This window comes from Apis cerana, linkage group LG2 (assembly GCF_029169275.1).
Source record: "Apis cerana isolate GH-2021 linkage group LG2, AcerK_1.0, whole genome shotgun sequence".
NCBI classification, from domain to species: Eukaryota; Metazoa; Arthropoda; class Insecta; order Hymenoptera; family Apidae; genus Apis; species Apis cerana.
In genome coordinates, this window is record NC_083853.1 from 14,600,746 (window position 1) to 14,627,364 (window position 26,619).

A 26,619-nucleotide genomic window follows, 5' to 3' on the forward strand; every position below is an offset into this window, starting at 1 on the left:
AGTTAATTTAGCCCCGAGTGGCTGGCAATTTACCGGAGGCTAATGAAAATAAAGAGGTCGTTGGACCCACTCGGAAACGCAATGTCCCGGAGTAACGGGCGACCAAGTCACGTTCCTACTCCGAGACGAAGACGACGAATGTAAAGGGCACTCGGCTGGATTACCCTTTAATAACTCGTCGGCGGCCATTATTCTCGTAGGAGCGCGGCTCAACCAGAAATCTTTAACCGGAAACTTTCACCTTAATCCCCCCCCCTCCCTTTCCGCTCTTGCACAAACTTTTCCGCCGTGTTTTCTAAACCCGTGGCGGCAACTCGCACGCGATCCATCATCCGCGTACACGCGGTATAATTGCCGCGAAGGAAAAAACTTCTTTGATCGAAAGAAAGATGGATAAGATAATCGGAATAGACGTCGGGTTTTCTCCCCGCGGATAAATTGCGGATAAATTGCGGGCGGCTCGCGTAAATCCGTTTTTCGACACGTCGTAATCCGCGTCCCAGACCTCGAAAATGGGGAAACGACGTTTCCCAAATATCCCGTCTAGACGCGCGGCTCGATCCCATCCCAACCGAATCGTATCGATACTTTTCTTCGATCTCTCCACGAATAATTTAACACTCACCTTTGGGAAGGGGGTCGACGCTGTTCTGCGTGGAGTATTCGCCCAGCGTTCGGTGATGATGATGATGATGGTGATTCTGCGGCGGGGGCGACGCTTCCCTCACGCAGCCCATCAACGTCAGGGCGCCCCCGACCCCTCCTCCTCCTCCTCCGCCGCCTCCTCCACCCCCGCTGGCGGTGCTCGCCGACATTCTGCTGCTCTGAAACACCCCGAACAGCCATGTCGCCACGTAAGACTCGGTCACGCGTTGATACCACGCGGTCAGGAAGGTGTTCTCCGCCCTTTTCCACCTCTTCCACCCATCCATCTCTCGTTCCGCACTCCCTCCCCCCTTCTTCTATTCCCCCAGGATCCGATCTCACGCGTATTCGGGGATATCGATCTGTACCAGCTGACCTCAGTCCCCGTTCATACCGACCTTGCACAATGCCTCGTTACCATATTTACAAGCTGTCAAGGGGGGACCGGTTTCTCCTCCTCCTCCTCCCTTCAATACGAGCGAGGAAGGCTCGAATTTCTTCTCTCTCTCTCTCTCTCGTCGACGCGCTTCACGCGCTATCTCGTTAGCCACGACACGAGGGTTAATTTATAGCCGGGTAACGGGAACGAAACGCGTAAATTCGTTGCCGCCAAGATATCCAACCTACACTGCCGAGATATTTTTCACTTTCTTCCTGGCGCAGTGTTCCATGGTGTAAGGTCACAATCACGCTTTTTCCCCGAAAAAATCTCGACCGATTTTCACGCTCCTCCTCCTCCTCCTCTCACTTTTAACAACGCGTTTCGGGCGTTTCTCGTTCCACGAGAACAGAGATCCGCTCGTGACGGCTCTCCCTCCCGAGAAGAACCGATGCGTCGTCGGCTGGATCTCTCTCACTGTAGCAATGGGTCAGGAGATGGTCTCCATGGTAACTGCAGCCAGCGAGGGGTGCCAGCAGGAATGGCACGGTATCCGTGCATCGATTGCACCCTCGCTCGACCCTGACCTTCGCACAGCTGACGGCCACTTTGGATCCGCGTGCAGCGCCGCGGGATGTGCAAGGTTGCGTCGGTAGCGAAATTAACGCTGCCGGTTCTCGTTAAGGTATCGTTGCGTTCTTTCTTTTCTTTCTTCCTTCCTTCTCTGTGTGTGATTCTCCGCTGGGTTTGTTTACTAAACGAAAGGATCGTCGAATTTTTTATTCTTCTCTTTTAATTTCGTTTCATCGTATGTTTACACGTGGCAAATTATTACGTGTATTCGAATTGCGACGAGTCACGAGGTGAAAGTAGAGTTTTATAGGAGGCAAGATGATATTGTCTTCTTTCTCCAAAGTTAAAGAGATGAACGCTTCAACAACAGAGTTTAAGAGAGACGCGTGAGAAGAGGAAGGAGAAAAAGTTTACTTTGAGTTATTGACGTTCGCTCTTTTAATTAAGCAGTCAGTTACGCGCCCTAAAACGGCGGCGCTATCTTTTCTCAAACGCGAGGAGAAGCCTTCGAGGAAGCCTTCGAGCAAATAGTTTCTCGTGGACGGTCAAAGTAATTTTCCTTGTTAATTTTTCTTTTTTATCAAAAAGAAAAATTCTTCCTCAGTCGCGGTTAATCATCAGAAATTAGCACAATGATAACAAACTGTAATAAAGAGCGATATATTTTTTCTAAGCTAAATTTCGTTATCTTCTTAATAAAAGCGCGGTATCGATTCGTAAATAGGCTCCTCGGATCTTTATTTCTTATATTAAGAAACGAATTGTTTACATCGCGCAAAACTCGTCCTCGAGCCTACTTCACCCGACTGAAAAAGTTAAAACGATGCTCGTAATTTTCGAGGACACACATATATATACATATATATATATATATATATACGAGAGCAATTAAGAGCACACGCGTGGAAGAAAGAGAAAATGGCGTTACTCGCGCCAACGTTTAACCGCCTAAATATCGTCAAACGTCTAAAAAAGTGAAACCATCAAACTTACTCCCCTTTCCCCTCCCCTTTCCCTTACTCCAACTTTCTCCTCACTTCTCGCCTCTCGATATCCTCCGACCATTCGGTTTCGCGTAATTATCCGTGGACAGCTCGATCCAAGTGGCGTACTTCCGCCTCTGCCCGAACGAACGCAAACGTTCGGTATTTATTTAACGAGGCATCGACACTCTCATCGCGCAAATATCCGACGAGCCTTGCGACGTCTCTCCTTGGATGCCTTTTACGGGAGGACGACACGCGTCCATCTATTTCTCTCTTCTTCTTTCCATTCTCTTTTCTTTTCCTTCCTCCCTTTTTTGTTCCTTTCCTTCTCTCGGGGAGACGTCACTCCGTCGACACAGAACCGGCCCACTTCGATAAACCTTCGAATCGATATTGCCGCTCGATGGATTTTACGCTCGTCGACGTGACGTAATCCGTAATTAAGATCGGACGATAAGCGTTATCGCCAGATTATATTGGATTTAATTCTATTTCGAAACGAGACAGCGGGCTAAGCCAACGACTTATATATGTGTATATATATATGTATATCTTGGCTGAAGAAAATTCGAAACGTCGTTCGAACGGAGTCGAAGAATTTTTCCAACGGATTTTAAGAAAAAGGATTTCCTCCACTCTGGCCCGTTATGCTACGTCAGAACTCGATCTTATCGCTCTTTCGCATCCGTAATTCGCCCCCTGCGATAACTTTAATTAAAATCGATATCGAAGGACGAGTAAATAATCTCGAATAAAAATTTAAATAACACGATTAATGGAGGAGAAATAGAGAGAGAATTAAAATAAGATGAACGAGTAAATGCTTACCTTAAATAGGAACCGACATGACAGGTACGGTTCGTGTTGCCGTGCCCCGAATATCTGCAAAACAAAACGCGACAGATCAATATCAGAAGGAACGTTACAAACGAAAGTATTACAAACGTATTTCTTTTTTTTCTATTCGTGCCTAAATCTCGTCCATAAAAAAAAAAAGGAACGAATTTCACGATAAAACAAAGTCGTAACGTAGCCCTCCATGTAAATTGCACGCTCCTCTCGAGCCGAGAATCCCACTTGATTTACGTATAACAAAATCTACGACGATTTACGCCCAGTTTCCTTCCTAAAATTTCCACCAACCTCGAGAATTACCCCACGTATGTGAATATATAAATCGTCCCTCTTTCGAAACACCGTAATTTATCTAATTTGGACATATACCTATATACCTATATATACATATATTTATTTATTTAAAATTTCGAAGAGGCGGTGGAGCAGGAAGAAAAAAAACAGGGAAGAAGAGAGGGCTCTCCCAATGAATGGATCGCGACGAGTGATCTATTCCTCGTCTAGGATCCCCGTAGATCTGTCGGGGGCCACGCCCAGCCGCGACAGAATTTAAAGCGTCTATTTATAAAGAGTGAACGAACGGGTCGGTATACGCGCATCGGGTCAGAACGCTCGCTCGCTCGCTCGCGTGTTAAAACGCGTCGCGTTTATCTTGCGTTGATCCGGTTAATTCTGGGATGGAGAGAGAGAGAGAGAGAGGGAGAGAGAAATAAGATGAAACGGGGAATAAAGGAATGACCGGTATTATAATTCGCGTCTCTCGTATTCGCGCTTGGTTGTAAATATCCTTGTTGTGAGAACGGGATAAAAAGGGGGCGGGGTGGCGGGGGAGGGGCTCGCCGTTGAAACGCAATTTTTTAAGCGTCCCTTCGCGGATTTCACGCTCGAAAACAGCTTTGTTTTCTCCACCACTCGTCCTCGAAACCTTGAAAAACGAGGTACCGCGCGATGGAAGAGAGTTCGGGGAGAGAGGAAGAGAAAAAGAAGAGAAATTCCAACGGTAATTCTAATTTTAATATTTAGAAAGATTAATTTTATTCTTCGCGACAGGAATATATTTTTTGCTATAAATGGAATTGGAAAAAAAAAAAAAAATTGGATTCTAATATTTGGAACGAAAAATTTATTCTTCTCGAATGTTTGGATATTTGCCTCTTGAGCTTAAAAAAAAAAAACAAATTTGCTAATTCTGATTCTAATATTTTAGAAGAGATTAAACGTGAGATTTATTTTTCACGACAGGAATATATTTTTTGCGATTCGTTGCTATAAATGGAATTGACAAAAAAAAAATTGGATTCTAATATTTGGAACAATTAAAAAAATTTTATTCTTCTCGAACGGATATTTGCATCTTGGGCTCAAAACAAATTTCCACGATATTTTTGATTCTAATATTTGAAAAGATTAAAATTTATTCTTCACCACAGGAATATATTTTTTGATATAAATGGAATTGGCAAAAAAAAATTGGATTCTAATATTTGGAACGATTAAACGCAAAATTTTATTCTTCTCGAATGGATCTCGAATGGGCTCAAAACAACAAATTTCCACGCTACTTCTGATTTTAATATTTGAAAAGATTAAACGTAAAATTTATTCTTCTCGAACGGATATTTGCATCTTGGGCTCAAAACAAATTTCCACGCTATTTTTGATTCTAATATTTGAAAAGATTAAAATTTATTCTTCACCACAGGAATATATTTTTTGATATAAATGGAATTGGCAAAAAAAAAATTGGATTCTAATATTTGGAACGATTAAAAAATTTCATTCTTCTCGAACGGATATTTGCATCTTGTTCTTGCGTTCGAACGAAACGAGCGTATTCGATGGAATTCATTGGCAAAAAAAAAAAAAAAAAGAAGAAAACGTCAACGTTATTCCCAATCTCTAATAATATTTGGAAAGATTAAACGCGTAATCCATTCTTCTGGAACGGATATTTGCATCTTGTCTTCGATCACCCGTTCCCCTGTAAACGCACGTTTAGCGAGCATATTTGTAGCATCGTTCCGAAACGGAAGTGGCGGACGAACGTGATTCGTTCCGTGCGTTTCCCCCTTCTTCCGAAGGGACTTCCCTGCGCGCTCGGTTATTTAAGAAACGTCTGCTCCGAAACGAGTGGCATCGGGTGTATTTTTATCCAACGGTATGAAAGCGAGGCAGAAAAAATAGTGGAGAGAGGAAGGGACTCCTCCTTTGACCCTCGAGAACAAGAGACTCTCCTTTCTCCCCTCCCCTTTTCCATCGTTCCGTAACCCGAAAGGATCGAAATCTTCCTTCCCTCTTCTTTCTCTCTATCGATCGAGCATTTTTCCTCCTCGGTCGGTTTACGGCGTTCGATTCGACGATCGAAGTAGCGGCGACAAGTCGAAACAAAGGATAAGCTTTGTAACGGGTTAGATGTCGAGTGTGTTTCGCCTCACGTTCGCATTTTCAAACAGCCTCGGCCTCGCCACGCACGACACGAATGGAATTAATCCGACAAACGTGGACAGAGAACGTGACCTCTTTGCGAGGAGGGGGAGAGGAAACGATACTCGTAATTTTACCGAGGAGAGAACGAAAGTTGATCCCGTTTGGGGGAAGGAGGAGGAAGGAGGAGCGGCCATCCATCGGAAATGAGAAAAGCCGGGGAGTGGAAGCGATACGATGCCGAGACGCTGTGCCCTTATTCCTCCTCTTGTCTCTCGTTTCTTTTAAAATGGAAAACCAGAGAAGTCTAGCTCTTCTTTCCCCGCATTTCTCTGGTCATCATCGATTGTTTTATTCAACGATTTCTTTTATCGGGCCTCCGCAGACTTTTAGTCGGAAAAAAGGTGAGTCACGCAATCTGGAAGAAGAGCGATTTCGAAAATTGATCGGGCGAAACGCGAGCTCCAAGCGCGATTGAAATGGAAAACGATGTAACGGATAAGACAAAATCGGACGGAACATTTTTAAACGTCGATTTATCCGACGTTGTTTCGAACATTCTAAGTCAGACTCTTCCCTTCAAGCGGTCTCTTTACAGGATCGAATTCGTGTATTCGATGAATCGCCCACGCGCCCGAGAACCACGATTTTATGTAAATCGTTGGGCCACCCACGAGAATATCCTCGTAGAGAATCGATCGGTAAAAATCTGAGCGGATCGAATCGACGGTTTACGATGTTTTCGAGGAATTAACCGTTTCTCCAAACATCTCCAAAGAACTCGATGCACAGCCGAGGTCAAACTAATTAAAAGTTACAGGCCAAGGGGAAGAGAGAGAGAGAGAGAGGGAGAGGGGGAGGGAGAGAGTGAGTTCGCTTCTCGAACGATACACTCGCGAATAAAGGAAACGCGCAGTCGGGCTTGTGAGTCACGTTTATTGTTCATCGTTTAGCAACCCACGACGCCTTTCTCCGTTTGAATTAACGGCTCTTCTCTTTCTCTCTCTCTCTTCCCCCTCCCCTGCTCCCGGCTTTTCGTTGTCCGCAAGGGAAATGAACAGCCACTTGTGCAAACGTTACACGCGTACCGCAAGAAGATCTAATTATTTTCTCGTCCCGAAACATGCGATAAGAAACTCGCGTTGAACTGAGACGACAAATGCGAGAATAGTTTAGAAAAAAGTTGTGTTCAACCTAATATCCTCGTAATATCTCGTCATAAGTTTTCAGTAGCGAGATACGTCCAGAGTTGGATACCAATTTCGAATAAAGTTACTTCGATTAACTCGGTTCTCTAAAATGCTCGAATAACATTTATTCGTATATATTACCGCTTTTCGACCGCTATTCCTAATTTAACTCCTTGTAATATCTCGTGGTAAGTTACTTAAAATAACACTTATTCGCAGTTATTACCGCTTTTCGACCACAATTCCTAACCTAACCTAACTCTTTGCAATATCTCCTCATAAGTTGCTAGTAGTGAGATACGTTCAGAGTTGGATATTTAATTCGTTGAAAAAGTAACTAGTTAAAAATTTCGAATAAAGTAACCATTTTTTCCACTAATTAATTTCCCATTATATAATTACGTTTCGAATAAATTATGGAATATAATTTTTATTTTAAGCAAATTATCTTTTCGAAATTTCATCTTTCTTTTTTTTCACCGATTCACTGGATAAAGTTTCGAAACTTCTCCTCGCAAAAGTTTAATCTTTTCTTTTCTACGAGAGAAGAAGAAGAAGAAGAGGAAGAAGGATATTCCCCAATGACTAATTGGCGGTCCAAAAATAATTGCATTAGACGAGAGGCGTGATCATCGGCCTCGTTAACGGGGAAGAAGCTCGAGAAAGATTCGGGCGTGGAATTTTCGTTGACTCGATTCGTGGATGACTCACAGTCGACACGAACGACACTTTGCCCTCTCGCTTCGTAACCCGCTATCGAGAACGTCTCGAGTTATCGCGGCTGACTACGTCCTTTGTATCAATCAACGAAAATTAGATTCTCCTGCCCGCCTCGCCCCGTAACCGATATATAAAAGAGGAGCGCCGAGCCTTTCTCGGCTTAATGACAAAATGGTCGCGGAAATTGGATCGCCGTCAAGGATCGCCCGTAGAGTGGAGGGGGGACAGAAATTGTTTCTTCTCGCAGCAGAGTCGTCGCGATCGAATTCTCTCGTCCGCTTGTTCTCGAAATCCCTCGTTCTTCTTTCCACACGAAATATTTGCATTCGAAATATTTCACTTTTATAATTAGTCGATGGGAATTTGAAGTTTGTTGAAATTTTATTTGTGGCTTTATTATCCAACGTTGCCACCGATATTTCACAGAGTCGGTATCTATTTCTTTCTCTTCGTGATGCACGTTTCGTAAACGGATAATTAAACGTATTCATTCAGCTAGACCCGTACATTTTATTTATTGTTCTCAGTCAACAATATAAATATATATTTATTTGTGTAATTGATATCTATTTGTCTCTCTTCGATACACATAAATATTTTGTAAACAGATATTAAATACATTCATTCAGCTAAACCCGTACATTTTATTCATTGTGGCACCAGTCGACACGAAGGAAAACTCCGTTCCAATATTTCGAGTTGGAAGAGAGGAAAGTCTTCGATGATTACCTCGAAATTTTCGATAATGGAGAAATTTTCGTCCCTCGAAACGGCGGAGAAATGGCTCGATCCAGAGAGGATGAGACAGCTGCGCCGTTCGTGCGCGACTAATCGCGGCAATCCAACGATCGAATCGAACGAAATTGAACGAAAATCAGGCCTCTCGCGCGAGGAAAGCGCGGTATCCACGATTTACGAATGCAAGAAAAAACGGCGCGAGATGTTAAGCGAAAGTAACGTGGCGGAGAAAAGGAAAAAAGAAACTAGAGCCTCTAACGGTGTATTTAAATTGGACGGAATCGATCGAGGAGATATTCTCCGCGCAAGATGGCGTTCGATCACGGTGGAAAGGAATCTCGATCTCGATAAGCAGCGCCGCGCAATCGGGAAATGGAAAAGAGAGACCCCTCTCCCCCTCTATCCACGCGGAAATCCCAGTCTCTCTGCTTCCTGACCTTTCCACCGGGTCAATGACACCCGCGTTAAAGCGTTGGTTCGCGAAAATTCCGTTCCAGGGGATTGGAAAATGGTCCGTCTCGAGATTTTCGAAGCTTTTTTCTCTTTCTGGGGGAAAAATATACACGTCGAGGAGATGGAGCGACGCGGATGAGAATGTTTATCGACAGTTTTCTGGCCGAGGTCGAGGACGATGATGCGGACAGGCGAGGGTTTCGAAAGAAAGCTCGACGGGAAAGTAAAACCGGTAGGATATTTTATGGATATCCTCGACAACGACTGGGAACACCGCGGCTATTCCCACGTGACGGTATTTTAATAAAATTAAAACTTTAAAATTTTAATTTATAATGAATAAACTTATCACTCGTATTTTTTAATACACAATCATTAATATTGGTATACATTTTTTTTTGATAAAATTTTTAAAATTAAAAATTTTAAATTTATATATTAAATTTTATATTAATAAAATTAATATTAAATTAATTAATACGAATAATAGGTAGATAAGTAATAATAGTAATAATAAAATCTACCGGGTGGCCAACCGCGTTAATTACGCCAATCTTCTCCCTTCCGATACGAAACCCGTCCAGATCGCTCTTCATAGATCTCCTCGAGAACTCGAACGATGGAATCGATCGACACCTCTCGATTTCTGTTTGCCTGGGCGACGAGTCAGAGCAGGGATAAATAATACACGAACGAGGGCTGACGAAACCTTCTTCTCCAAGTTTTTCAACTCGAGGAGTCCGAATGATGAAGGAGGAGGCGAGTGACGAAACGCTTTTTCGAACAAGGATAAAGTAAAAAAGTTTTCAACGTCAACTCCTCATCCGCTTCGATATATCCCCGTTGATTCAACTTTGTCTGCGAGGAAAGAAAAATTACAGGAACGGAATTTCGCTTGAAAAATAATTCGTTCTCACGCGTTATAGTTTGCAAATTAGGCAACGGTCTAGCATTAACATTACAGAGGTAAAAGAAACGACACACTGCCGGGAGAGGTAAGGAAAGAAGGAAAAAACTCTCCCACGTGCAGTGACACCGCGGCCAAGTAACGCTTTATCGATGGACTGCTCGCTCTCGAGCTTTCGCTCTCCTATTGGACGGAAGGCGAGCATTTGCGTAAGCCTCTCTCTCTCTCTCTTCGTTCCATTAGGTCACCGCGGAGCGTGTGCGGTTTTTCCAAGAATCGTTCCGATATATGGCTCGCCTCGAGGATAAACGAAGGAAAAAGATCTACTCTTCTCTTTCTTTCGTCTCGATTTTTCCATTTCTCTTCTCTCTCGGTGCTTTTTTCGACTCTCAAATTCCTTGGCGAAAAGAGAGAGACAGAAGATAACTGTCGGAACAGCGGAACAGTTCACTTCGAGAGGATAACTGTCGATTTTTCGATGCGAAGGAAAGAGAAAGAAAGAAGAGAGAGTAATTCTTCCTCTGTTTTTCGACTCTCAAATCCGTTGGCGAAAAAGGAGAAATAGAGAGAGAGAGAGAGGAAATTGGGAGCGTGAAAAGATGGCGCAGCACCTGCCGCTCCCCTACAAAGGAAAACGAGGAGGAACGGGTTGGCAGGGAACCGGTCCCGGTGACCGAACCTCGGCTCTCCTTCCCTCGTTTACGGACCGTTACGCAGATACGAGGATCCAGGAAACCGGTAGGACGATAATCGACCACCGGTACATCGGCCGGTATACGCCTTTTATACCGGTACAAGCGAGCCGACGCCACCCACCACCGGCGAATAAACACGATACGAGACGATACTCTCGTCCATCCCCGGCCGAGGATACCAACGGAACGGAACGAATCGAATTCGAATCGATGGAGCGGATGTGATTCAAAGTTTGCATTAATTTTGAAATGGAATTTTCATCGATTTCGAGGCAACGCGTTCGAAGGGAAAGATATTTCACGAGGTGTGATAAAGTTATCGAATTATTGCGAAAGTGATACTAAAGTGAATGTTTATTGAAAATGATTACTTGGAATGCGTATGCGAGATGTAATATGATATTTGAGGAAAAAATAAATGATTTTATACTTCTTATCATTTAGAGAGATTAAATTCTACGCTAATTCTATTCTAAATTGTTCTATGATTCTTCCATTTTTCTTTGGGACGAGTTAGGGGAGAAATTTTAACAATTATAACTCGACAAAGATTCGCGTAGACGAGCGAAAATATTTACTGGAAAGTATTGCGGAATACTTAGCGCTTGGCCTGAAACAGATCTCGTTGGAAACACGCGGATTCTTCGATTCTTCGATTCCTCTCTCCGAGAGAGAGAGAGAGACGATGGGATCGGCGCGACTTCCGGTGCCGTCGACACGTTCAATTTCGTTCGATTAATTGGCAGAAACGGTGTTGGTCGGTCCTTCGCCCGGCTAATTGGCACGGCTAATTGCTCCCGTCGATGACGGAGGTTTTCAACCCTATCTTCACCTGTCATCCACCGACGCCACATTCGGACGCGAATGACGACAATTGCAATTGTAATTGCAATTCCCCTCGTGAAGTTTTTAAAATTGTTAAACAGTGGCGAAGGGTTGAACTTTAAGGGAAGAATTGCGGATGACGATCGCCTTCGTAATCGCAATCCGCGGTTCCCTTCTGAAATTTTTGAAATTGTTACACCGATTTTTAAAAGGTTTGAACGAAGGAATTGTGGGTGACGATCTTTGAACAATGATATGGCGAAGGGTTGAACGAACTTTAACGGAGGAATTGCAGATGATAATCGCCTTTGCAATCGCAACCCTTGGTCCTTATTTTTTGAAATTATTGAAATTGTTACGCCGATTTTTAAATAATGGTGTATGGCGAAGAATCGAACAAATTTTAACGGTGGAATTGCAAATAATAATCGCCTTTACAATCGAAATTGTTAAACAATGATGTATGGCGAAGGGTTAAATTTTAAGGGTGGAATTGTGGATGACGATCGCCTTTGCAATCGCAACCCTTGGTTCCCTCTTGAAATTTTTGAAATTGTTAAGCGCCAATTATTAAATAGTGATGTATGGCGAAGAGTTGATCGAACTTTAACGGAGGAATTGTGGATGACGATTTTTAAATGGTATGGCGAAGAGTTGATCGAACTTTAACGGAGGAATTGTGGATGACGATTTTTAAACAATGATGTATGGCGAACAATCGAACGAATTTTAACGGTGGAATTGCGGATGATAATCGCCTTTACAATCGAAATTGTTAAACAATGATGTATGGCGAAGGGTTAAATTTTAAGGGTGGAATTGTGGATGACGATCGCCTTTGCAATCGCAACCCTTGGTTCTCTCCTGAAATTTTTGAAATTGTTACGCCGATTTTTAAATAATGGTGTATGGCGAAGAATCGAACAAATTTTAACGGTGGAATTGCGGATGATAATCGCCTTCGTAATCGCAATCCGCGGTTCCCTTCTGAAATTTTTGAAATTGTTACACCGATTTTTAAAAGGTTTGAACGAAGGAATTGTGGGTGACGATCTTTGAACAATGATATGGCGAAGGTTTGAACGAACTTTAACAGAGGAATTGCGGATGACAATTTTTAAACAATGGTATGGCAAAGGTTTGAACAAACTTTAACGAAGGAATTGCGGATGACGCCTTTGCAATCGCAACCCTTGGTTCTCTCCTGAAATTTTTGAAATTATTAAGCGCCAATTATTAAATAGTAATGTAGTAATGGCGAAGAGTTGAACGAATTTTTACAATGGAATTGCGGATGACGATCTTTAAACAATGGTATGGCAAAGGTTTAAATGAACTTTAACGGAGAAATTGCGGATGACGATCTTTAAACAATGGTATAGCGAAGGTTTGAACGAACTTTAACGGAGGAATTGCGGATGACGATTTTTAAACAATGGTGCATGGCGAAGGGTTGAACGAACTTTAACGGAGGAGCCGAGTTCTCTCTCAAAGAGAGAAAAAGAGAAAGAAGCGAAACCGTGAGTGTTTCCACTTCGTTCGTTATCATTTCTCCGCGGAGAGGAACGAGTTATCACAGCCGACGGTTTCGTCGATAACTCGACTCGCGGTCCTCGGAGTCTCGCCTATTTCCGGCGATGCACCACCACGATCCACGATCCACGGGCATCCAAGCGTCTTCTCGACGTTTAAATATTTAAACCGACCCGTTGGCGCCGCCACGCGAGAGAACAACCGAGGACAAGACATCCCTCCCCCCACTATTTTCCCTCGCCGCTATTTTCAGATTTCGTTCCGCCTCGACGCGTGAACCTGCGTTTTCGCAAATTCCACAAGGGGAGGGGTTCCTAGTCGAAAACCGTCTCCGCGAATAGAAAATTCTTGCTCCTCTCCAGTCGAAATGACCCACATAGCCCCGATCGACGAACAACGTTCTCCCTCTTTCCACTCCAATCCCGCCCGTTCCGCTTTTATTTTCTACATTTTCGATTCGAACGTGCGACTCGACGGCCCACTAAATTTAGCTGACACCTCCTCCGCCGAGTGCAGTCGATTGTGCACGCTCGATGAGCCATTTAGTCGGGACTCGAAGATCGAGAGAAAAGAAGGAGGAGGAGAAAGGAAAGGAGGGGGGAGAGAGATACGTGGAAACGTATTCCCGAGGCGTATGAGAGTCGATCTCGGGGCGGATTCCCACCGAGGGATCGGTCACGACTTAAGGTCGCCATCCGACGATTGGATAATGCGAGTTTTCGCTATCCTCTTCGGGCGCAACCACCCTCTACCTTCGATCTTGCTCGCGGTTGACGAAAGCGAGTCTTCCTGGGATTCTCAAAATTCAATTCACAGCTTACTTCGAGTACAGTACAGGATTATTTAAACGTTTTGTTATGGAATTTGAAGTTCGCTGAAATTTTATCTATGCTTTTGTCATTCAATGTTGCTACCAATTACTTGGCACCTATTTGTTTTTCTTAGATGTAATTATACGTATAATTGACATATATCCTTTCAGCAAAACTTGTACGTTTATATCTATTGTTTTCACTGCTCTCCCAACACGTGTGATATTTCATTGCTCGAAGTAATATTTATTTTACACGCTTCGTTGCCAGTCGCGTTATAATTCGAATATTCGAAATCGATGATCATAGACAACTATATATATATATCGATATATATATTATTATTAAAATTATTATATATTATTAAAATTAATAATTTAAATTTATTATTAAAATTTCTACATGATTTATATTTATATTTCTACTTTAACAGTTTATATTATTATAGATCTTTTTTTAAATAAATTTTCAAATCTATTTTTACTAAAAAATCACAATATTGAAATTATTTGAACAGTTATTCCAATTATTATTTTATTAATTATTTGTTTCCCATCACTAAAAATTTTATATTTAATTGATGAAATCGTAAATCCATTTTTTTCTATTAAATCAATTGGTCATCAATGATATTGATCTTATCAATATCCTGAATTTAATAATATTGAATTTGACTCTTATATTAAATTATAGAAATTATATATATCGATATATAACTATATATATATATATATATATATATATATCGAAACTATTATTTTACGTAATCCGTATATCACGAGAGATAGAAAAATTTTAATACCCTGGATTCTATGCCTGCGTAAATGCGAGAAATTCTCCCCGACGAAAAATAGAGAAATCGAAAAATCGAGTTTCGATTTTGCATCGTTCGAAAATTTGGAGCACTGTTTTGGAACTCTGTTGAAATTTGCGCAGAATAGCTTCGATGCGTAATCCGTGCGTCAATGGATCCACGTAACAATAAATCTCCCATGTAAACTCTTCGATCCCACGTGGATATCGTGTCGAGTACCTTTCCCTCGTTCCAAATTCCACCGCGCGGCCAAGGAGAGCGCACAGCGACGAGGAAGTGGTTAAATCCACGCATGGAGAAGGATGTTGTCCTTTCACCCGATAACTCTGGCATTTATCCCTGAAATGGTTGCTCTGAAAGAAAATTGGCCGGAATCGTGCAACGATTTTTCGCGCCGTTCGAGGAGAGATCAATCAATTCACTTCTCTCTCAAGTCACGTAGCAATAAGATGTACGATTGTTGATTCTGACCCGTTTCTTTCCACGGCGATTGCTTCGAGCAAGGGAGAGAGAGAGGGGTTGGTAATAATAACGAGCAATCGAAAGGGTTTGGGATGAAATTCCATGTTCGAGAAGAAAGTGGGGTGGGAGAGACAATGGCGGCGATAAAAATTTCTATTCCACGGCGAGGAGATACTCCGTGGACGCAGGTACTCCGGGGGAGGCGATAGAACGCCGAGACAACTATCGATCGTTTCGTAGCGAACCGAGTTGCCGAGGTGTGTTTTGAGGTCGTCGTCCTTTCCAGGTACACACGCGAGTCGATAACGCGCCAACGCTCTCCTCCAGGCTGCACTCTCTACTGACCAATTATTCCGCGAAAGGAGCATCCCCCTCTCCATTAAAAGGGCAAATTTCCAAATCGGATCATCACCGATCTCCGACACGAGAGAGAACCGCGCTTTTATCCGGATATACCATTGCCGCAATCCTTAGGATCCTGGAACGCTGGATCCTTTAATTATAACATTTTCCAATGTTTTATTAGCAGTTGAAGTATTTCGAGTGGATTTTCCAATAGTTATAAAAATGATAAAACTAGCGGAGGAGGGATTAAGATCACGTGCAAGCAATCTTAAAAATAACTACTAGCTCGACAAGTTTTGAAGATTTGGCTAATGAAGAATTGTTGCCAATTGTTTCTTCAAAAAGAAAGAAAGAAAATTATAGTATTTTATTTAAACATTGATTTGTTTATAATACGAGCTATGATTCATTTTCATTTCCGTTTATTTATTTTTTTTTTTTTTACAGCCCGCGATTTAATATATAATACTTAATACGGCGGTTAACGAGTTTGACATGCTTGCTTTAGGCGTATATTTATTTCGCCGTAACTTCGAGTTATAAGCTTTTCATTAAGGAGTTACTCTCCTCTCTTGAGAGAGGATGCGAACAATAAATTAACCGCCTCTTCTCCCCCGCATTGTCCTCGTTCCTTTATCCTTCGTTTGGACGCGTGGCCGACGAAAAAACGCGCGTCGAACATTCGGGAAACGTTAACGCTGTTGGAGCGACAAGGAAAGAGGAAAAGCGACAGGATGGACCGTGGGCGTAGAGCGCAAAGGGAAACGCAAACTGCAGTGTCCGGGAAACGAACCGACCAGACTGATATATATATATATATATTTCTCTACTCTTTTTTCGTTTCCTTCGCTTTCGCTGCTATCTCGGTTTTCCTTTACGCGATTGTTCGCCCCCTCGCGCGCTTCGGCATCGCGGCCGCCTTCCGTCCATTGTTCCAACGAACGGCATCATTAATCGCGGCCCAGTTACGTCACGACACCTCTCATCCTCGCGCGCGATTAACACAATCGGACGGAGCTGGTAGTGACGGTGGTGCATCGATCAGCCCGATTAACGCGCTTCGTAATACCTCCTCCCTTCCCCCACCACGCTTTCACTTCCAAACCGACACGCACGTGGTTCCGTTTCGTTTCGTTTCGTTCGGGCACGAGGAAATCTGGATCTAGAAAATTTAGAAATCGCGCCAGATGTATCAAGGGGAATCGTATACGCGAAATTAGAGATGAAATCGTTCGTGTCTCGCGCAATAGTCCTTTCCAGACAGCGTGGAAGCCTCGCGTGAAATAGCGACGTATCCTCGGAGAGCTGGATTCTCGAGGGAGCGGAAGGGAGGGGATAGAGGTGACGCGCGGCGGAGCGGGGAGAGGGGGTCGGCCGGATTCCATTCGACGGGGAGGAGACGGCAACACGGTTTTGGTCGAGTTCGTCGGACCTCCGCTTGCGTAACACGGCCCTGAGCCGTAGTCTTACAACGGTAATGGAAGCCTCTACCGGGCTTCCTCCTACGGGCCAACAAAACCCGTTTCTCCTTACGCTTTAACGATCGTCCACGCGTCAGAATTTATAGGGGACAGGGGAGGAGGAGGAGAAAGAGGGAAGAGGAGACGACTCCCCTTCCCCCTCGGTTGAAACGAAAATAAAAAGGATAAAAGGAAGACGAGCAAGACGTTGCTAAGACCGGAATCGCTTCCACGATTTAGAAGGATAGGTAGTAGGCGCTTGCACTCCAGGGAAATCGTAGCAAGTTGTTGGGGAATTTGCGAGAGGAGAAACAACACGCTCTACTTGGTCTCCGCGTTCCCGGAACAGCGTAAAGTTTCATCACGGAGGAAAAAGCCGTCTCGTGGCAACGAGATCCTGCTCACGAATTCCACCCTGTCGTTTCGTTATAAAACCTTCAATTCTTCCCGTTTAATCCTTCGGATCGAACGCCACTGCCATCTTCCGATTAACCTCGAGTTCAAAAAAGTAAGAAAAATGGCGGAAATACTTGCACGCTATTTGGCTATTTACATAACGGTGTGATTATAAAACTTATAAAATATCGAATTGTTATGAGAGCGAGCCGAGCTTGATCGGGGCGAAAAATTGTTGTAATTGATTCACTGAGACACGACTCTTCCGTTTCTCTTTGCAACGAATTAGGGCAGAAATTTTTAACGGTTATACCACTCGTTGCAACGACTCGAATCGGCGAGTGGGAACGAATGATGCGGCGGACAATTCTCGCGACTTACTTCTTACGATCGATGGAAGAAGCGGCGCGTCGAGATTTCCGTTCAACCAGCCCGTTCATCGTCCACAGAGAGAGTTGAAGCCTCTCGTAATCATCTCGAATTCGTAATTCTGGACGGAATTCTCGAAAGGATGGAGATCTCGCGTGCGTGGTAAAAGGTGTCGGTTACAGGATGTCAACGCGCCTCGTCGAATTCACCCGTTTCGCAACCGCCCCTCCCCCCTCGCTCCCCCGTGAAAAACGATCCCTGCTCGAGATCGAGTTTGCGGCGTACCTCGATAACCGCGAATCGCGATCGACGTGGAGGCTGGTGCTCCAGTTCGCAGATGTACGCGGATACACGATCTTGGCGCGTCGAAAATCCCTCTTTCTCTCCCGCCCAGCCCCATCTCTCCGCCGCTCCTCCTCGAGAGAAGCGTTTGTTTCCGGATCGACTCTCGACGAGGAGGAACGAGCCTTTCTCGAAGGATGTGGGCGGTTTCGGGTTACGAGAATCCTCTCTCGAGAAAGAGAGAGAGAGAGAGGGAGAAGGGGAGGAGGATATATTTATATTCGCACCAGATTCACGCCGGTGCTCGGGATCCTAGAACGTGCCACTTTCCACACCGGTGGTTAAGGCTTGGCAAATTGCAGCGCTCGCCGTTAGTGTAACACCGGATGTCGCTTAAAGAAGAAGAAGAAGAAAAACACATGAATTCGTGATCGAGTATATTTTTCACTTTATCGATTCTCTCGTTACGACCTTTCCTTCCTTTCTCCCTTTTTCTCTTTCGAAAACTACTCCAGCAACTCTCTCTCGAAAGTATCGGTTACCGAGGTATTACGTTCGAACTCGTTAAACGCAGACGAGGGAACATTTGTGAAGGAGGCGTCGTGGGACAAATGTTACTCGCGAATAACTCGAGGGGACGAAAGAAAAACCGGTGCAGCGATAAGGCCGTTTCCAATCGTGCGGGGGAGGAAGGAGAAAAATGCGTCGCGGGGTCGATAGATGAGAGGAGAGCGGGGGGGCAGGGCTCGTCGTAACGAATCACGTTCGCAAGGACAAGCAGAGCGTGGCCGAGCGGGGCCACCGGTGCGCATCGCGTCCGCGATCTCATCGATGCATCTTCTCGACGAGGTGCCTTCTCTCCTCTCGCTTCGAATCGTCAACGATACCTTCGTCGTTTCGCTTTTGCAGAGAGAGAGAGAGAGAGAGAGAGAGAGAGAGAGAGAGAGAGAGAGAGAGAGAGAGAGAGAGAAGAATCAGCAGGCCGATAATTTTCCTGCTGCTCCCTCCCAGCAGGATAATACGTTATTATCTCGAATACGACGTTGGCTTCGATTCACGGATATTTAAACAGAGAAGGTGGAGACGTTGGAGGAGAAGGGGGAAGAAACACGCTTAGAATCGCTTTCTAAGCAGCGGGACAACGCGAGATGGTGTAGCGGATAATTTCGAGTCGATCGATTAATTTAAACTGGAGGAATACGCTCTGCTGGCTGGGATCCTTCGCTTATCTTTATTGCCTGGCGTTTGGCCCGGCGAGAGGAGAAGTGGGTGAGGGGAAGGGCGAGTTGGGGAATAAACCTGCCGCGGCTCTGGCACCTGGCCGCCACCTGCGCCACCTGGGCGCGCGGAAAACCGCCCCTGGATACCGATAATCGATACACCGGTGGTAATTAAATAATTCCGACCGCGTCCGAGTGGCACAACAGCGCTCTCCAGCGTCGCTCCATCCTCGATTTTCACTCGGGGCAGGACTGGACTGGATCTGCACAGCTTCAAACTCTCGAAAATCGGATCGAAAGGTTATAGGAATAACGTTGCATTGACGCGAGATCTGTAAGTCGGTAACCGTGGACAACGAAACTCGTGAAAAAGAAAAAGGAAGAGGGCATAGAGAGAGAGGGAGAGGGAGAGAAAAATTGGAACGGGGGAGGGGGATGTCTACGTAGTTTTTCTGGCTTGCACGGATTCCGCGAAGCGTTTCCGCGACCGTAATTACGGTAACGAGAGGCCCTAATTAGCCTAATGAAATCCGCTAATGAAACACAATTCGTGGCTGGGAGGCTCGTGTACGTGTGGATCGAACGTGAGGCGAGCCGATGATGGCGACGTGCAGCAATTGGCGAAAACTCGGGCCGACATTCTGCGCGCGTTCCTTCGAGCGCATTGTGTCTCGGACGTGCGATCCTCTTACTCGGTGACCATGCAACGAACGGATCGAGGAAGCGTGGCGCAATATTTCACGCGGTGTATTTCAAATTCGAGTGTTTTCCCCCCCTCCCCGCAGCTTCAACAATAAATCCGGACGCGTGTCTGGTTCCGTTTGGGGCAACGATTCGTTACCCGACTTTTGTTTACCTTTTACCGTCCTTCTTCGACCAGACGATTACAACTATCCATCCGTTAGATGTCTCCTCCGCCTGTTTCGAACACACATCTGGTTAAACAGATCGAAGTGATAAATGACCCGAAGATCTGGTGGATTTGCATCCCTTCCTTCCTCGTTACGCGACGATAGATGGTCCGTTATGCTCGAAAAAAGGAACAGCCGGTATTCTATTACCATTTAGGCCGATCACAATTTAGGCCCGTCACGGAACCATGCTCGCAAGTATTCCTCGCGTTAAACCGATTTCGGTCGGCAACCCTTTCTTTTCCGATATTGCAACATCGACAATAATCCTGTCCTCCTGTCGGCGGCTCGTCCAACATCACCAGGCCATTCCACTTTCCGCGTTGCCCTATTGTTCCGTCGAGCGCATTCGCTATTAATAGCAAAACCAATTGAAGCATCGTGAAAGTAACGGAGCCGCTCAATGGAATCCGAGTGGCTCGACACTCGGAACCAGAAACCGAGGAAACTGGGCCAGAAACGCTTTGTTACCTCGGCTGCGTTTCCACCAACGGCTGTGAGTCGCCGGTTAAACGGTTCCGATCGTTAAGATTAAAAGATGGAGACGCGAAAAAGGAGAGAGAGAGAACATAGCCGATTATTTGGTAATTTAGATATTTATCATTCTAACCCTTGGTTTAGCGATTATCCTTCGCTAGAAAACTTTCTCCGATCGCGAATGCCTCCATCCATCCATCCAGCCGCGAGGAATCGCGTTCTAGGCTATTGACCCGTTCGGAACTACCTTTCTAGACCACGCTGGAACGAGGACTAAATAGAGCTCCAACGAAGGGTACGGCGGAAAGAGAAATTTCGACTGGGAGAAGACTATCAACAGTGTTCGTTCGAGTTCGCCAGGATAAAATCGCGTGGAAAGATCGACGAATTCGTTTCCTCGAACTGGAAAACCGAGACGACGACAAGAGGATTTATCCCGCTCGATTCGAGGCATTATTCGGAATCGGCGAGTGGCACGGCAGCGCGTGAACATTGTTACATTGTTTTACGAGCGGCCGTAAAAGCCGAGACGAGAAAGGACGATGAAGAAGAAGAAGAAGAAGAAGCTGGCGAAACCGCGACGGCTTTTCATCACACGGCTTCGCTTCCAGACCTTTCCTTTTTTCCCCTCCTTTCCTAGATCGAACCCGACCACGTTACGCCAAGGTTAAAGACCTTCCTATCCGCGAACCAGTTCCGATCACTCGAGAAAACTTGTGCGCCCGGAGACGAACGTTCGAATCTGCTGCTCGATGACACGCGCCAATTCCATGCTCTATTTTGTCTCTAGCTACGCGAACCGGTCGCGCCGCGCCGACGGCTCTTCCTTTTCCAACCACCATCTTCCGCGTTCGTCTCGATTTCGTAACGCGCGTCTCACTCTCTCGTCACATTCGCGGTCGACGCTTTCGTTCCGTCTACCTTCGAATAGAATTCGAATCGTGCGCCACAATCGGGACTGGATGCTTTCGACGAAATTTTTATAGCCACTTCGTAACCGACGAGCTAAATGCCGACGAATCTCGTACGATAAAGTACAAAGAGTTATTCGATCGTTCGCGAGTGTAAAATAACTCGGCGACATCGAGCGATTAATAAAATACACGGTACACGAAACACAATCCGGATAAAGTATCCATGCGTATCCTTCGCGTTCGCGAAACGGGAGATCGACGAGATGTAAAAATAATTTTGGGCGATCGAACGAATTGAAGAGGAATATCGAGCATCGTTCCTTAGGGTATCCTTACAATTCACGAAAGAACTGGCAATAATATACGAGGAAGCGAATTTTTATATTTTGGAGGCCGCTCGTTGCGATACGCTCGTTTCTAAGAAACAATATAGATAAGCGGTGGCAATTATGCTCACACATATATTGCCAAGAGCGTGCACTTGTAGGCAGAATTCGATGTATTGTGTCGAACTTTTTTTAAATTCTTTAAGCACAAGCTAAAAGTTTTATATCCTTCCCCTCGTTCCGTCTCGAAATTTCAACGGTCAACATTTAGCTTCGTCACGCGTCACGATTTTCATTTCAACGAGTTTCGTTCGAACGAATTTTATGCTCGCAGACGCGAAAAATTGACCGATCTCGCGCTCTTAGACTGTCGCAGGGATTTCGATCCGAATCTTGGAAAACTCACGCCTAGCAACAAAAGTTTTCCAGCGCGTAAAACGAAGCGAAACCCTCGCAAACACCTACGCGCGCGCCACGATCATTAGCGGCATTCCGGAACGAAGTCCGAGGCGGTATTTGTCGCCTCCGGACTCGAAACTCGGCGGCGACCGTAGCTACCTGTGCCTCGGACAACGATTCATTTTTCAATGGGCGTACGTCCACCCTTTTGATCCTTCTTCTCCGCATTGTCTCTATTGTCTCTGTCCGCAAACATTCCACTAAACCTAGCAGGCAGGTAATCGTTGATCTGTCGTGAAATTTTATCCTTTCTTTGGACGAGTAATTTTACTTTACGATTCGTTTCGCTTCGAACATTCTTTTCAAGAATCTTTGGATAAAGGCATTAAATAGGCCGATCGAGTCACGTGATTCAGGTCAGATAATAGAGTTTAAAGCGCAAGGCAAGAAAGGGGAAGGAAAAGTCGTAATTTTTAAAAGTTTTGGATAGTTAATCAGGCTTTGAGAAGGTATTAAGGGAAAAGTTGTATTGAATTCTGTGCGATTAATGTAATTGCCTTTGTCGTAGAAGTCGTTAAAGTGTCTAATCTATCTGGCTTCGGCGTGTACAAAAATGTCCCGTATTAATCCCTCAAATAGGCCATTTTTAAATTCGAAAGCTGGTACATTATATTCGTCATTGCTTCTCTACCACCGTTAAACGTTTTCCTTAATAATAACAATTGCACGCCGATACAAATCGCTTTTTTTCCTTTTCCCCTTCTTGTACTTGACATCCTACTTGACATTTGTCGAGTGTCAAACGTGTTTAATTTCTCAAGAACGAGTGATCATTGAGTGATTTTTTTTGATATTAAAGACTGATGCAGCTAGATGTCATCGGTTACTCGATACTCGACGATTACACAATGAAGATTGCGTTGTATAACTACTCTGGATAGCATTCGATATATTAGTAATGTTACCTCTATTAAAGAAACCTAAGATCATAGTTTTTCCAATTAAATTTCCCTTTGTTCCCGCGCGCAAGTTACCTTGAAGTTAAAAATACGATTATAATCTTGCCGCAAAATAATCGTTGGATGATTCCTTGCTTAAATAATTGCAATAAAAAAAAAAGAAGAAAAGAAAAGAAAAGAAAAGAAAAAACGCACGACTCTCTGAATTCCAAGCAAGCAAACGCGATAATCAATGGTTTTGTTACAACCTATCTATTTCCCCCCCAGTCATCAGTCCCTGACATTTCAAAGCGTTTCTTTCACTCTCTTTCTCTCTGTCCGAGGCGCCTGTAGGGCACGCCTAAACCAGGTCGTATATACCGATATAACTCTTCTCTCGGTTTCCTGTCTAACGCAATAAACCGTACGCGTGTTTCTCCTCGCGTAATATCAAGCTCGGGACACGCCTGCCGGAAAGAGGGAGAAATGAACGAAAAACGGAACACGTTTCCGAACCGACACCGGTGAATCCGTGCATGATTCCTGCCCTGCTCGCGCGATCCTGCTCTCGGGTTTAATTTATATCGACCGAGTCGCCTCCCAACAACTTTTCTTTTCGAACGCATAAACGGGAAGGATAGATAATTAACTCCACGACTTTATACCACCGATACGCGCGGCGCTCGCGTCGATTCGACCGACCTCGGTCAATTATGGTAGGCGTGCCATATTAACAGAGTGTAAAATTCATGTATGAAGTTCCGCCGATGGTGGAATTTCGGATCTCTCAGTGGTTCTCATTCTCGGTCGCCATTTTTTTTCAATTAACAAGTGTTCGAACGACCGAGACACAGCAGTTGGTGGAAAAAAGTAATAACGATAATAGAAAACGTATAAATACAGTGAAAGTTTTTCGAAAGTGGGGGAAAAAATTCTTTCTCTTTTCCCAAAAGAAGGGAAACGAAAGGAAATTCCACGTGACTCGAAATCGGAATCGAAGGCAGGATTAAACTCCCTCGCGTCTCCTGCCTGTTGCAGCGGCCAACGGTTGATGCGTGATGTATATCGTATGAAAAAAGCAAGGAGGGGGAGGGAGAAGGTGCTAACGCGGGGAATCGTGCGATTCATTGTTCGAAACGAGATGGGAATCTAATTTCTGCTTAACCGCAAAGACGAGCGTCGTTTAATCCGTTCGCAATTGAGTCTAATTGTAAAGTGGCGTTACGTGTCCCCGCGGAGAGAAGGAAGCGCGTGCAATTGTGGAGAGAATGCAATGCGGTTCCGGAAGGTCTCTCGTTTTTTTTTCTTCTTCTTTTCCACCGAACGCTTTCAATGCCGACAGATCTCTCGCAGTCTGATCTAAGGTGCCGTATGAAACTCTTTCGAAAAAAAAAAGAACGCAACGAGCGATTTTGAAAGCAGAGGGGGGAGGGAAAACGAAGAAGAAAAGAAAAATTATTCACAGTATTAATGTACGCTACGCAGAAGACACGAATGATTGCATAATAGTTGGAAATTTTACGAGTGTGCTAACGCGTGTTGATCTTGCGAATTACAGAATGAACGAATGGTCCAAGTACGAATGCAATAACCCAACGACGGTTATAACTATGCTTAATTGTCCCGTTAATTGTGGGCTTTAGTTACACGTAAGTGGTTACGTGCTTGCCACCATCGGTCCACGTTGTTTTCAATAGCCACGAAACACGTGGCATTCCGCAATTTTTCTGCAAACGTTCGCGGAGAAATCAAGAATCGAAAGGAGACATCGGACGGCGAACGTGCATCTCATCACGAGTGACAAAACAAATATTTTTAGCGACAGCGACAGGCCTCGAGGAGTCTCGATTCAACAACGGATGGAAAGGTTGATGGAAATTAAGAAATCCATTTCGGACGAAAGATGAACGAGTGAATGGCGGCTATAAATCCTGCCTTCAGCGTGGGCGTCAGTTTTTTTGTAAGTTCGTGTACCTGCGGCCCTGTAAGGACACGTATAAACCGGTCCTAAGAAAACGCGACAGAGCTGGTATTGGAATGCGGAGGAAAAGCTTCTGATTTCGAAGAACCGATCGAAGGATCCGGAAGGATCGATTCGTCGCGAGTCATTTGAAACTATATACGTACGTTTCAATTATCCGCGAAATTATCTTTTCGAGAAGAAAAAAATTGAATATGATAAATGAGAAAAAAATAAATGGTGAAAAGAGTCGATTCAAAGTCGTTACTTCGTCATAAGCTTTCAATGAAGTCAAGCCTCTTTGTGGGACTCTTTCAATTTCCACGGCCAGTCCAATGGCGCATCGGTAAGAAGCGAAGAATAATGCGTTGGTAGTTTATTCGTCTGGGTAAGAAATAGGAGAAAAACTCTGAACTTTGTATTCCCTTGACAAAAGAATCCGGCCAAGCCCCGAGATATCAGGATAACGAGGCGCAAGCCACGATCCATCAAAAGAAAACCGATATCGAAGAAGGGTAGATATTTTTTTTCGTTTCGAACGGCGTTGAATTATCAAACTATTATGGGATTCAAAGCGGCGGCTATCGGGGTGCATTTATTTTCGGAGATTTCTTCGATGCATTTTCGTTTCTCGATCGACCGAGTTCAAAGAGCATTCCACAAGAAGACTGCTGGATCTTTAATTATATAGATCAAAGAACCTTTTATCTTCCGTTTCGAAATAATCAAGTACGCCATTCGTTTGAACAAAAAGGAAAATCGAATGTCCGTGATGTAATCCAGGCGAATTGGGATCGTTCATTGAAAACTAAATCCAAGTTCGATTTTTTCATTAGAAAGGTATTACGAAAGTCGAAGAAAGAATGCACGCGTTGTATTACGCTCCGCCGAAGAACGTTACCGATAATGATCGTTATTGTGCATGAGAATTTCTCACTTATTCCGATGCGCTTCGCAATAACCGCCAATAACGCAACAACAATGTTGGATGCATAACAAACTGGCGTTGCATGTACAAGGGAAACCATAAACATTGTTAGCCTGATGAAATTTACTCGAGAAACTAATTGTGCGAGTTTTCGTTAATTTTATAGTAAAAAAAATGATAGAATGACGATAAAATGGCTGCGATATTGAACGAGAATCTAAAGTTAATCTTTTTTGATTGATTTAACGATTTTTCCAATTCTAATGAAATTATGAGAAATATAGAAAAACTTGATATTAATATATATTTTTTTAAATTTTCGTGATGAATGTGCAACGAAAAAAAGGATAAGGAACGAATCGTTTCGTTGGTTATATATCTATGTAGTTCGAAAATCCACAAGTGGGTGAGAAAGGCGGTATACATTGTACATATAGCTACGACTCAGTTTGAATTTATTTTTTGCTCGAAAAGAAATCTAACTAAAAAATTTAACCAAAAGCTATCTAAGCTAACTCTATTTGATAAAAATTTTATTTATTCATATTTCGATCAAATGTTTTTGAAAAATCGTTCTTTCACAAAATAATTTAAAAATAAATAAATATATATTTTATTTTAGTAGAATTATATTCGCTATCATGCGTTAGATTTCACGATGAAAAAAAGACATTTGATGTTAA

The 26,619-nt window shown here is 44.0% G+C and overlaps 1 protein-coding gene across 4 annotated transcripts in view; it reads right to left on the reverse strand.

Annotated features, from left to right (window-relative positions):
* Positions 1-26,619, reverse strand: part of LOC108002841 (otolith matrix protein OMM-64) — a 49,052-nt gene that overhangs the window by 21,989 nt on the left and 444 nt on the right. For all 4 annotated transcript variants that reach the window (XM_017064763.3, XM_017064768.3, XM_017064765.3 and 1 more), the window contains exons 2-3: positions 3,412-3,465; positions 626-824 (exon numbers count right to left, since the gene is read on the reverse strand). In XM_017064763.3, the coding sequence (XP_016920252.2) occupies positions 626-815 (190 nt within the window). In that variant the 5' untranslated portion in view covers positions 816-824; positions 3,412-3,465. The remainder of the gene's footprint in view (positions 1-625; positions 825-3,411; positions 3,466-26,619) is intronic.